This window comes from Cyanistes caeruleus, chromosome 2 (genome assembly GCF_971803275.1).
Source record: "Cyanistes caeruleus chromosome 2, bCyaCae1.hap1.1, whole genome shotgun sequence".
NCBI lineage: Eukaryota > Metazoa > Chordata > Aves > Passeriformes > Paridae > Cyanistes > Cyanistes caeruleus.
Window position 1 is genome coordinate 69,486,157 of NC_141702.1, and position 13,697 is coordinate 69,499,853.

General features: G+C 39.2%; 1 protein-coding gene across 1 annotated transcript in view; it reads left to right on the top strand.

Annotated features, from left to right (window-relative positions):
• B3GALNT2 (beta-1,3-N-acetylgalactosaminyltransferase 2) overlaps positions 1-13,697 on the top strand; it is a 30,869-nt gene that overhangs the window by 14,337 nt on the left and 2,835 nt on the right. The window contains exons 3-11 of the mRNA XM_086877781.1: positions 70-170; positions 1,233-1,426; positions 2,437-2,532; positions 6,959-7,069; positions 7,838-7,916; positions 9,076-9,259; positions 10,793-10,918; positions 12,970-13,129; positions 13,547-13,603. Of these exons, the coding sequence (XP_086733907.1) occupies positions 70-170; positions 1,233-1,426; positions 2,437-2,532; positions 6,959-7,069; positions 7,838-7,916; positions 9,076-9,259; positions 10,793-10,918; positions 12,970-13,129; positions 13,547-13,603 (1,108 nt within the window). The remainder of the gene's footprint in view (positions 1-69; positions 171-1,232; positions 1,427-2,436; positions 2,533-6,958; positions 7,070-7,837; positions 7,917-9,075; positions 9,260-10,792; positions 10,919-12,969; positions 13,130-13,546; positions 13,604-13,697) is intronic.

Sequence of the window (13,697 nt, forward strand, 5' to 3'; positions counted from 1 at the left end):
AAATTGAGTTTATTGAAGATGGAGGGAGGAGGGAAGAGAACTGGTGTTAATAAAAGCAAATTATTTTAGTGTCCTTGTGAAGTTTATAATAGGTGCGCATGGTTGTGCTGTGCCAGTGAAGGACAGAGAAGACCCCTACTCCTGCAAACTTCTGAACATCAGTAACCCAGGTATGGAAGTTAACTTTTAAAAATCTTGTGGTCTGAGCTAGAGCTAATCATATTTTCTGAGAGTAGTTTTGGGTGTTTGAGACAGCTAGTCTTGAAAAAAAGTACCTCCTAGAACTTGTTGCATAACCTTCCTGTAAGTACCTTGTGCAGGCCAGAAAGGGAGAGATATTTGGGCATGTGAAGGGGAGGCCATTGACTTTGAATGGGTTTGCATTTCCCTTGTGTCACCAGACAGTCTCTCCCATATAACATACATTTTTACTTGATTTGTGTGTTAAATGAAGTTGGAGAGAGAAAAAATGACGTGGCATAGTGCAAATGTGAAGAAAATAGCAAGGTGACAGTCTTGAGTGTCAGATGGACTTCTCTGGTGACAAAGTGAATCCTCGAAGCAAGTCTGGCTGATGGGTTTTTCAGATTCTGCTTTAGAGAGAAAATAATCAAGAAATGTAAAATGGGGGAAAAAATTAAATGCCATACAAAAATTCCTAACTAAAATTACCTTTTGGATTTTATTTCATTTTTGCTCTTTAACACACGTTAACTAAGAGCTGCTAGGCACCTGAGCCATGATTCAACACAAAATGTAACTTCTGTTGCTTTTTTTGAATGACAACATCCACTGTTCCCAAGTATAAATGGTACCTCAGGGCTTAGGTAGGCAATAATGCCAAAAAGCAGGCAGCTGAATTGAGTGGAGGTGTGTGCCATTTTGATACATGAATAATTATTTTATTAAGCTAATTTGCAGGTATTCATGCAGTCAAATAGCATTTTTGTCTTCCTGCTGTGGATTTATTCTGTTTCTAATATTTTCCCTATGGATATGTAGGCACTGAGTTGCAACTGCTATTAGCCTGCAGATTGCTGTATCACTGAAATTTTTCTTGCTGCAGTCTGCAGCCCATTGTATTTTCTTCGACTCCAGTGTTTGATTATCCTTGTGCACTTGTGAGCCGTGCTAATTTACCAGAATGCTTTGCACGTAGGCTGTATGCTTTGTGTGTATCCAGGAACCATGAGCTTTTCTCACCTTACCTCTGGCCTTTCCCTTCCCTACAGTTTTGAATCAGGAAATTGAAGCATTCAGTCTCCCTGAGGACATACCTTCTGTACTGTCTGAGGACAGAATCGTCAGTGTGAACTTTCGTGTGCTTTACCCCATTGTCATTACCAGCCTTGGGGTATTTTATGAGGCTGATGGGGTGGGATTCCAGAGGAACATCACTGTAAAGCTGTACCAGGCAGAACATGAGGTAGAGTATTGTAGTTATGTTTTGAAAGGATGATGTCTCTTTTTTGTGGATTAAGTTCTTACAGAAGGTGACATGCTTGTGTTGGTGAGTTGGAAGAGAAGTATTTAACTGACAAGTGTATGAATTATATTTTTCTTCTGCTGCATTTTAAATTCTCATGTACGTATACAGAGGTACATCCTGTATGAGGAAAAGATGAAATTCACAAAGTGCTGGGAGTTAATCCAGATGCTGTTATGAAAGAGCACTTAGATCTAATTCCAGCGCACAATTTTTTGTTTGTATTTGAGGTTCTAAATATTGATAGTTACTAAGGAATAAAAAATAAGCTATTGAATATATTTAAAACGTGTTTTAAATATATTCAAATATACATTTGGTGTCTTCAGGCAGAGATGCAGAACAGCTATAATTTCTTGTCAGTCTTCTGGCAAGACATTTTAAAATTTCTAGATACTGGTATTATTTACTGGTAATAATTGGACTTCATTGATAATTTCCCCCAGTCCAAAGCTATTATGGGTTTGATAGACTAGCTTTTGATTTGGAGGGAAAATTTTTTTTGAGTAAGATTGTTGCATTTGATATATTACATTTATCTCAACCAATAACTTGATAGGCCAATTTCAAGACTTCTGCTTATGCTAACAGTAGAAAGAATTGTAAGTATGACTTCCATGATGACCTTCCAAGGAGTTTGGTTTATAACAGCCATAATAAAAATAAAGTTATACTGTAATCAAGTTCATGTTTCCTAAATTGTAGATTTCTAAATGTTCAAAGTCTGATGAGTTTATCTGCATTAGCTTTTTATTTCCAGTGAAAGAGAAAAGTTTGTATCATAAGAGAGCTTGGAAACTGTTTTCTGAAGATTGGAATTTGGCAATGCAGCATCCTTATGTAATTTGTTATTATCTAAGACCCATTTGATGGCCTGTGTAATACAGTAGCACTTTTAATGTTTGTTTTGGGTTTTTAATTTTAGCTTTTTTTCCGCCTCTTGTTTACAGGAAGCGATCTTCAGTGCTCGCTTTAGTCCACCAAGCTGTGGAGTGCAGGTGAACAGATTGTGGTACAAGCCAGTAGAGCAGTTTATTTTGCCAGAGGTATGTGCAGCATCAGAACTGTCAGCAGTTCTTTTAAGTCATCTGGACAAACTGACTGATAAAACTGGCCTTTGCTTGAGGCAGAAAAGGGCAAGCGAAAACTTCTAGAATGTTAATTCACAGAATCACAGAATGGATGAGTAGTTGCAGGGAAATGCTGAAATCCAGATTTGGATATATGGATATATAATATTTGTTTTACAGAATCTTATTATCACAAGTAGTTATAAAGCATAAGCCTGGAAAATACAAATTGATAAAAAATTACATTGTCAAATAGTAGCAACTTCAGAAAACTTAACCTATTTCTGATTGAAAACTGTACCTGCTTTGATTCTGTGGGAGAGTTTACCAAAAAATGTGAGGCCTCTTTCTCCCTTCTGCTTTGTCAGTCATTAGCACACAAGATAGGGAGGGGAGGATGGCACAAATTTCTAGGGAGCAGCTGGAAAAGAGGTTTCTGCATCTGATGTCTTGGGACATAACATCAAGATATTGTGTGTTACCTTTGCACAGTGTTATTTGTTTTTGATATAAGGATATGGAACCTACTTGTGGCTGTATAGGAAGGAAGGTGATTGAACACAAAAGGAACAGAATATTGTAGGAAAATACTCTGGTGTTTAATGAATGGTTTAATGAAGAAAGGTTGGCTCAGAAGGAGAATCCTAGTTAGCAGACCCTCCCAGGTACAGGGAATTGTTCTCAGTGGACCAGTGATCTCTTGATAGATATCTCAGCTACCATTTTAGACAGTTTTCTTTAATTTAAATATTTTCCTGGACTCTTGCTACTATTTCTGTATGTTGTCTTTAGTCTGGGATGTTTTATTATTAAACAAATTGTGTTTCAAAAAAATGAAGCAAATGAAGATTGAAGAGGGAAGAGAGGACAATTTGGGCCAGTTTATTCCCTGATTTATTCCCCTGGCTCTATACTAATGAATGCATTTGGAAATCTGTTAATTTCAAGGGGAATCTGCAGCTGGCCGATTGGTTTATCATCTTAGACTGTGTTTACTGAATGCTGTGTAAGTTGTAGTGTTGGCAGGAGACCTTTCAGGTTATCAGACAACTTGCAGTATTTTGTGCCTATGTTTTGGCAATCTAATTTCATACTAAAATGATTAAGGGTTTATTTTACGTTTTTAAAAAGAATATTGGTTACCCAGTAATTTGGTAGTCTATCGTGTGAGCCTTTTCCCTGTAAGACTTTGTTTTGAGATGCTAAAGTTCCAGGCAGTTGTAATTTTGCTATAAAAGGTTGCAATTTTCCTGAGAGGCAGATGGGAAGTATTTCCTTGAGAGAGAGAATATTAGTATTCATATATTTCTTTGTGTGGGCTTCCTTAGTCTGATGTGTGTCATGCGCTGAATGCTTACAGGGTAACACGATGTTTCTAACGTAGATGAATAGGGCTTATGCACAGCATGCAGTCTCCTGTGATGCTCAGGATGCTGAAGCGTACACGATGATTCAGAGGAGGTGGCAATGCCCACGTGTTCCTGTCTGCTTGTTTAAGAGCACTAAATTTAGTGAACTGTTTAATTGTTATAGGATGGTGTCTGAGACAGTGTCTATTCTCTGTCTTTCCACCTTGAAGAAGTAATGGATTGTACAGACTGCTGAAGAGCTTCATTCATCTTCCAGCTGAAGTGCTGCTCTTCCTGCTCATCTTGGGGAAAGGAAAGGAAATGCAGTATTAGAATTAGCATCTGGCAGGCCAGATTGTGAGAGACAGGATCGATCATTCAGCTTTGGAAGGACTGAAAGCGCAGAGCAGCAGAAGCGCCAGCAGATAACTAAAACACACAGGGCTCTTACAGACAAGTCTCAGCAATGCGCTTATTTTGTCAAAAAGCTGTGGGCCACTTGCATGAAGATGGGGCTCTGTACTGCACGTATTCTGTGTTACTAATGGGGAATAGTTGGAGGAACAAAAAGCACAGCAGTGTTCAGCATTAGGAAAGGAGTTTGGCAGGGCTGCATTATGTCAGTTCACCTGTTCGGTATTCACTGTAAATGCCACTGCGCTCTGGCAGCAACAAGGCTGGAATTTAAATGGGAAAAAAACAGATGATGTAGTCTCAGGTGTGCCACTAATGTTTTTGCTTTAAGCATTTTCAGGCCTCAGCTTTCATTAAGTGGCTTACAGTAAGAATAGCTGAAGGCTAAAGTCATTAGAAAATTTGCTTACAAGTCTCTCAACCTGGAAAATAATGATCATTTGCAGCCTTAGGATGCCTTACACTGAGGTTTACAAGACCCCTGGTACATTTGAAGTCAGTATCAGTAATAGTCAGTGGTGAGATTTGTAATGTTTCTGCTTGCAGAGGCATGAAAGGACTCCCTTGTTCCTAAAGGACTCTCCTGTTCACTAAACAACTTTCCAAAGGTTGTGTCCATGAACAGGACACTGAAGTGTGATTAGAGCCCAATCACTACAGTAAAAAACATTGTAATGGGAGATGACAGTCACTGCAAAAAGAAAAATTGAGCCAGTAGAAGAAGTCTTAATATTGGTCCATTTATTTTGATAACTGAGAAATAATTAAACAAACAACAGAGAGCTGAATGTGAGTCAGCAGTGCCCTGGCAGCCAGGAGGGCCAGCCATGTCCTGGTGCTGCATTCAGGCACAGCATCCTCAGCCAGGCAAGGGAGGGATTGTCCCGCTCTGCTCTGAGCCGGGGCAGCCTCACCTCAAGTGCTGGGGACAGTTTTGGGTACCACAATACAAGAAAGACATTGAACTGTTCAAGAGTGTCCAAAGGAGGGCAATGAAGATGGTGAAGGAGGAGCTCCATGTGAGGAGCTGCTGAGGTCACTTGGTCTGTCCAGCCTGGGCGAGACCAAGGGCAGACCTCAGTGCAGTTACAGCTTCCTCCTGAGGGGAAGTGGAAGGGCAGGCACTGATCTCTTCTCTGTGGTGCCCAGTGACAGGACCTGAAGGAACGGCCTGAAGCTGTGTCAGGGGAGGTTTTGGTTGGACATTAGAAAAAGGTTCTTTGCTCAGAGGGTGGTTGGGCACAGGAACAGGATCCCCAGGAAAGTGGTCATAGCACCAAGCCAAGGGTTCAAGAAGAGTTTGGCCAATGTTTGAAGGTAGAGGGTGTGACTGGGGAATGGTCCTGCAGGGTCAGGAGTTCGATAGGATGATCCTTATGGGTCCCTTCCAATTCAGCTTATTCTGTGATTCTGTGAAACAAGGGGAAGGTATTGAGCTTGAATAAACACTGGCCAGCTTCATTATTAGCTTATAAAGCTGGCATTTTAAATAATAGATGAGAGACTTCTGAAATACACACACAGCTGTCATTAAACACTGAGACTGCAGCAGATGTTAAGACCTGCTTCTTGAGGAAAGCAAAAAAGTAAGCTGAACTCTAATGTAGACTTACAAGTGTTTCAGTAACTGGAGAATTTTTGGAGAAGGTTTCTAGTGTACAAGTAAGCTAAAGTGGGGACGAGATGAGAGGTTGTTATAAGTAAATAGACTTCCTACAGCAGCAGAGATGCATCTACAAACACGTTGTTTTTCTGTTCCACACTAACAACCAGTGTGTTTCCTATGAAACTGGGAGAGACAAAATGGAATATGCTCATCTAGGAGTCAGGAGTATAACAACCCTACCTTTTCATAAAGGATAGATTGCCTTAAAAATTTTAAAAAATAAAATTCTACCAATACTCTTGTACAACTTGCCACCTGTTCCTTTGTATGTTCTCAGGGGTCTTCAGTTTAAAGTTGAGATTAAGTCCTTTGAAATTCAAAAGAATTTACACACACACACACACATATATATGTAAAACATGGAGTGGTATAACCTAATTTGACAGTTAAAACCAGAAAATTTTGAAATTATTCACTTGTCTTTTTATTCCTTATCAACTAAGATGTGAGGTAAGAATTCTGTCACTCCTGCAGTAGCTTGTGGCAATTCTACTGAGGTAAAGGTGGCCATATTTTTCTTTGAGTTTTGCTGGTGTCAGGATCGAGTCTCTGATCTCTGTTTGGCAGATAATGATAAAAGCTGAACTTGTTTCCAAATCTCTTTTAATGTATTCCCTTTGTAATGTAGGATTTTATATTTGATTTTTGAAAATTCACTTCAGGTCACCTTTAAATGCTATTTTGATGATTTTAGAAAGCCAAAGTCTTTTACACTAGGCTTCTGTTAAAAGTTTAATATAGAGATTCATGATTAGTCTTAAAAGAATGATTATGTGTTACTGAGTTTCATGGACATGTTTCATTTATGCATAACTTATTTTTATTGATGTATAAGTAAAAAATTTATGTTGTGCACCCAAGCTAAATCTTGTGTGAAGTTGACTCCTTTAAAATAATTTTAAAGAGCCCAAACTGTTTGACTTCCATTTTTTAAGTCTTTGTATACCATAACAGTGTTTTGCTCTCTTACCAGAGTTTTGAAGGTACAATTGTATGGGAGAGCCAGGATCTTCAGGGCTTGGTTTCAAGAAATCTTCATAGAGTGATGGTGAATGATGGAGGAGGTGTTTTCAGAGTCATTACAGTGAGTCGAGTCCCTTCATCTTCCTTTCCACCATGTTTCTATTTTTCCTATAAGTGTTGAGAATTTAGCATTTTACTTTCCTGTGTTTCTCTGTGTAAATATCCTTAATTCAGTTGGCTTTATCCTTTTGTCTCAAAAGAGAAGTTTTGCTTTGCCTTCTTGCAAAAAAAATACGCTTGCAAGTGGCATTTTATTTTGAGGAGAATAAAGCTCTCATTGTCAGATGTGAAGCAGTATCAGTATATCAGAGATGGCAAAATGTGGGTCAAAAATCCTGTGCTAAAATCCCATCTTATGGGAGAAAGTCTGGTTATTTGCTTTTTGGCAGTGTGTCTCTTTTTGTGTCAAATTGCTTGCCTAAACATCCTGCGTTATCATCATTTAGCCAGAATAATTTTGCATTTTACTGTCAACTTTGAAACTAGTTTTCTGAAAGTTTCAGTGCTACTGCTAGTTTTGGGTGAAACTTTTAAAAAAATGCCACAAAACTTCAGTTAAAAATCTTAGTCTAAGTCTTTCATGGCGCTTTGTGTGACTCTTGGGGTGGTCCTGTGCAGGACCAGGAGCTGGACATCAGTAATTGTTGTGGGTCCCTTCCAACTCGGGATGTTCTGATTCTGGGATTATGCAGGTGCCTAAACCAGCAGAGCTTTAAATTAATTTCATTATTAGTTGCCAGGAAAGTTCACACCTTAAAATCAGAGGGTAAACAAATCAATAAGGACAGATGATTTAATCTATGCATTTCCATTAATCTGTTCCTAACAGGCAGGGGAAGGGTCACTGCCACATGAACTCACAGAAGGTGTGGAGGGAATAGCAGGTGGTTTTATCTACACTATTCAAGGTAAGTCCACAAAACGTAGCATGACACTTGATGTTATGGTAAAGCAGGTAATTTCAATTACACTTCTGAGTATAATTTGTGCTGTCTCCATGATCTTAGTCACCCCAGGTTTTCTTTTAGTAGAAACATTTTCTTCCTGGCTCTTTTATGCTTAAAGTCAATGTCCTGATGTGGTTGCTTTGCTTTGCTTTCCTTTTGTCAGCCACTCCCTTGCATCCCTTTGTCTTTTTATCCAGACTCTCTTCTTGGCTTTTTGTTATCCAAAATCGAGTTAAAAAATGTCATGCAATGAAATCGTTCCCTGATATTTTTGACACTTCTTTCTAGTTCTGCTGCAGTTAGAGGTACTGTACACAATGTTTAATATGGACAAGCAGTTTCCTTCCCAGTTGTTGCTTTTTTGCACCTTTTTCAGCAGAATGTTCTGAGATTTTATAGGAGCCATTTCTAATTTCTAAGATTTTGTCTAGACATTGCTGGAGTCAATGTGTTCTTTTTGGTCCATTAAAGCCAATATAAGCAATGGTTTTGAGAGTGTTCTGGCTGTGTTTTTGTAGCTAGGCCTGGCAGATATAATTGGGCAGAGCCTGAATTGAGGTGTGTGCTAAAGCCCTTCCATCTTCTTTATCAAACCACAAACTACCACCTTATCTGCAATATATTTTTAGCTTTTACCTGCAGTTATGTGAGGTGGTTCAGCAGGGGCTGTCTGTGCTACATCAAAGCAATGCCTATTTGATTATTCAGCATTGTTTGTTTGTTCCTGTGTTTATTTTTTTATGCTAGCTACATATACTTAGGAGTAATTGACAGTGGCCTTTTTACTCTACAGGTGAGAGTAATAGAGAAGTCCCAGACTGTTCCTTATATTAAGGAACCTTAAAGAGTTTAATTATTTTATTACTGAAAAGGAAGAGAATACTTTTTTACTTTAAACTTTCAGTGTCAGACCTTACACAAAAATATATTTCTTTGTAGTTCTGCAACGTTTACCATTTCGTAGAAATTGTAAAATTAAGTACAGGATTTTCATAACCCCATTAATTTGAATGCTTCTTCAGATTAATTTTGTCAATGTGTGCCCTGTATGATCCAGGAGAAATGTGAAATAATATGTAGATATGCATCTTTGTTTAATAATGGGTGCTGTTTCTTTCAGAAGGTGATGCTCTTTTAAAAAGCCTCCATACTCGCCCAGAAAGGTTTACAAGTCACATTAAAAACCTTGAGAAAGAAGATGCTTTATTGAAGGAAGAAAGCAGTACCTATGATGACATTGTTTTTGTGGATGTGATCGACACTTACAGAAACGTTCCCTCCAAATTGCTGAACTTCTACCGATGGTAAGTTGTAAAGAAAGTATTTCCTTATTTCCTCTTAGGAATGGTGCTGTTTGTAGGGCAGGATGATTCAGCAGATTATGTTTTTTTATAGCCTTATGTGATTTACTTCATTAAGTTGCGTTTCTCTCTCACAATTTTGGGTGCATGTAGTGAGTAAAGTGGCAGTGCCTGTAGTTTTTTTGAATGCTGACCTTTGGTGCCCCAAATCAGCACAAGCTGGCAAGACAGGCTTCTGCTCTAAGAGTCCAGGTGTAAAAAATTGCATTTCTCCATGTCATTTCTTTTCATTTGTATCTAACTGAAAGCTAGCAGTTTTAGTATTTGAAAGGATGCCTTTTGGCCAGTTAGTGTACATACTCAGTGTTTTGGTTTGTGGCCATTGCTCCAGTCCCATAATCATCTTGATGGGCCTTTGCTGCACTCTCCACCCAGTATGGCTGTATCCCTCTTGTACTGAGTAGTCTGAGACTGCACATCTGTCGTCCAGATGTGGCCACACCAGTGCTGAGTGGAGGGGAAGGGTTGGAAGCTTCTGTACAGGGAGGACAGAAGGCTGATAGGAAGAATTTTCATAGTGTAATGCATTGTGTGTGGTGAATCTGAATGGTAGTAAGTTTCTATCTCTAATTTGCAGTGATTTCTGTTACTCTGAGACAACTGTTTCAGTTAATTGATGCTGCTGTGGAGTAAGAAATACAGTTGACAGTTGTAATTTAGCCAAAATTCAGTTTAATTGCTTGCAAGATTATGCACTTACTTCACAAACTCCATAGCTATGAATGTAACTGAAAAACTGAACGATGCTTTCAGTTCTAAAAGCAGGTTTGCATGACAAGATTTAGATCTTTGTGATAATTTCTTACAGATTAGCAGTTTTTCAAGATTTAGTAATAAAAGGCTTTTAAATATACCTTTCTTGTTGTAAGGAGTTACCCTTACAAACATTTCTAACCAACTCAGCTATGATCCCTAGAATCTTAAGCTTTTTTGGTAAATTTATGCATGTCACATTCAGCCATTTCAGACAGTTAAAAATAACATTTTTCGTATTTGAAGGGTGCATTTACAGAGAAAGAGTAAGTACAGAGTTGTTTCCACAGATGTTTTTTACCACCTACAACTTTCTCATTGCCCTTGAACTGACTGTCTTGTCCTGAAAGTAGGCTACTGACGTGTAGCCAGTGGCTTTTAACAGCTGTGATGCCGTCCCTGCATCAGGGATTCATATCCTTCTGAGGTCAATACTGCTTAAGATGGTTTCATTAGTAAATCCACTATCTGTCCTAGAGAACAAAACTTCAAATTTGTTTTCTTCTGCTTATACAAAAGTCCATGTTGTAAAATCATCATAAGGTACAGCTCCATCTCCACTGAAGGACAAGCAATCAACCTTGGTTGATAGAGAAAACATTTAGAAGACATTCCTTCCCTTTTTGCTTCCCCCCTGCATCCCAAAAAAACCCTTGCAGAGCATACTGTCTGTAGTTTGTGGTGTGCAGCTCAGCATCTCATCACTTTTCTTTTTGGCTACAGGACAGTTGAATCAACAAGTTTTGACTTGTTGCTGAAGACGGATGATGACTGTTACATTGATTTGGAAGCTGTTTTTAACAGGATAATGCAGAAAAAATTGGACAGGCCAAATATTTGGTGGGGAAAGTAAGTTGTTTTTTAAAATTATCTTTAAGAGATAGATACCATTTCTTTAGAGAATGGTTCAGTGATTTAGGTGTGCTTCCATGTGGGTTCCCCTCCTCTGCCTAAGGAAGCTAATTGTAAAAAGCAGGACTTCTGTATGTTAGAACTTTGAATGTCAGAATCAGAAATCAGTCCTTTACAAGAACTTTCCAGAGTATGCCTTTAAATTAATTTAAACTTGCTGAATATCTTACCTGGGTTTAAAATGTGTTGTATTATAGACATCTTTGTTGTGGTACTTGAGTAATTAAGAATTTTCCAGCAATTACAGTGAAGTTAAAAGGAAAGTACATCCTACAGAACTACAAATACTACTTTTTGTGATGTGATTTTTCTGGTGGGCTTGAGGAAGTGGGATAAAAAGAAGAAACAAAATTTTGGTTATGGTTTACACTTTATTGTAACATCTGTGAATTTCAGGCATTGCTACCCATTTCTGCTGTTCAAAATAGCAGATCTGAATAATAAATTGAGTGAACTTCCCCAGCCTGTATTACAATTGTGAATAACTACAATGATCCAAATAGCCCATATCTTCCCTTCCACATCCATGGAATGCATTGCAGCTCTGGTGTGACATCCAGTATAGCAGAAACTCTCTATGCTAATATAGCATTCAGTATAGCATAATGGTACAGTGTGTCTTCATGTTGCCCTCTGCTCACTGAAGAATAGCAGGCCTTTGCTGCTTTGTTTCACAAACCTGGTCCTGCCTGTTGCTTACTCATAAAGTGATTTAATAAGGTGTGTGGTCAAGTGTGTGAAACAGTTGGTTATCTTGTGATTATCTCAAAGATCTGTATCAGTGACATCTTTGAGTGTAAATTCTTTAATAGTCTTCAGGTCTGGCAAGTGATGTGTAGGGAACAGCACAGAAATAACCAGGAAAGTGTAAAATTATTATCAAAGCAGATGTTTCTCAGCCTGGAGGGGGTTAAACCCTTTGTGCTGTGATTCCACAGTGGAAGATACTGGGTCTAAAGTGAATTCAGGTATCAGCTGAGACTTTTATTTACTTTGTGCTTTAAGATGTCAGCTTCAGTTGAGAATGGGCAGAATCTGATAACATCTGCCACTTGGCTGTAATTAATTCCTCCTTTTCGGGGCTGTTGTCTGAGGTGACAGTTCTTGGTAGCTCACTCAAGCTTTTCAGCTGCTTGTGCTCATGACTGGAAATCATCAGTGATGAACCTCTTTGTAAAACAGGAGCGAGGAGACCCTGCTGCATTGACACAGTTATGTCTCTTAGCTGTGAGTGCATGAGGTATTTGTGAGGCCAGAGGAGTGCAACAGCAGCTTGCTTCCAAACAGGAAAAGCAGGATGTTTCTCAGTGCCTCACTCAGCATTTGACAGGGTCCATAGCGCTGCACAGTGCGAGCTCTGCCACGCTGGGAGCGTGTGGGGAGATGATGCTGACAGAGACTGCTTCCTGCAGGCCTCGAGGAGTGCATAAAGCCTTCCTTAGAGAACACCACCGCCAGGAAGAGTTTTTTTTGTAATTCAGTGATGGCAGCCTTTGAACATCTCCTTTGTTGAGCTTCATTTGGAAAACAGCTTAGAGAAGGTACTGCTTCCTGATTTTTAAGCAGCCACTAGTTTAAACAGGAAAATGGGTTGCATAACATCGCTATCTGCATCCCTGCTGGAGGCACTGCCTTTGTGTCATGTTGATTAACCGCAGGGATTAATTAGCAAGACACAGATGCCCCTGTTAGAAAATAGGTAAGGCTAGTTCAAAACCCAACAGCAAGGTGCAGACGCTGCAGACCTGACTGTCAATGTTGCTTTTGTTTCTGTTTTGAAAACTTTCTCTTATTATCCAAGATTGAGACCAAACAACAGTTGCAATTTTAGCTTTATGCCTTAGAGAAATAAGACTAGGAACTATAATTAGGATCACCTACTTCTTCCTCTCAGTCATTTGTTATCAGTATTATTTCAGTTGTTATCAATGTTCATAGGTTCCACAGAGAGCTCTCTATAAACATCTCACGTCTAACGTGGTCTTCAGTTTCAGACTAAATTGGGCAGTTGATCGAACTGGGAAATGGCAAGAACTGGAGTATCCAAGTCCTGCATACCCAGCCTTTGCTTGTGGGTCTGGCTATGTCATCTCCAAAGACATTGTGCAGTGGCTGGCAAGCAACTCTGAAAGATTAAAAACGTACCAGGTAATAAAGACTGGTTCAGTTTTTCTGTGTTAAAGTGGTCTGGGGAACAGCATGTACTGGGTGAGTCAGAAAGAACATTGCTCAAGTGTTAGTGTTGGGCTCTCCTGGCTAACGTGGGCTTTTGCCGTAGTTCTGGTTGCTATGCTTAGTGTCTATTCTAGGTCAAAGCACAGATGTTTTGGACTGAGAACCTCTGAAGCTGTAATCTTGTTTTTTATACTCTGTTTTTGTAAGAACAGTGTATTATCATGGGGAAGGTGGGAGGATTATTTTAACACCTCTGCAGTAGTCTGGTGTAGGTTTTTAGTAACCATTCTTTACTGCTGGTAGATGATGCAACTTATTCCAGGTCACAGTCATGCTTTGTGCTTTGTTAGTGCTCATATCTGTATGTTTTGTTCTGATGTGTCATCTCAGGGTGAAGATGTGAGCATGGGCATCTGGATGGCAGCTGTAGGACCCAAGCGATATCAAGTAAGTCTGAAGGAATTGTCTGACCTTACAGAAAGAGGACATGCCTGCTGTCCCAAGTAGCATAAAACAGGATAAATGCTTTTTCTTTAAAAGG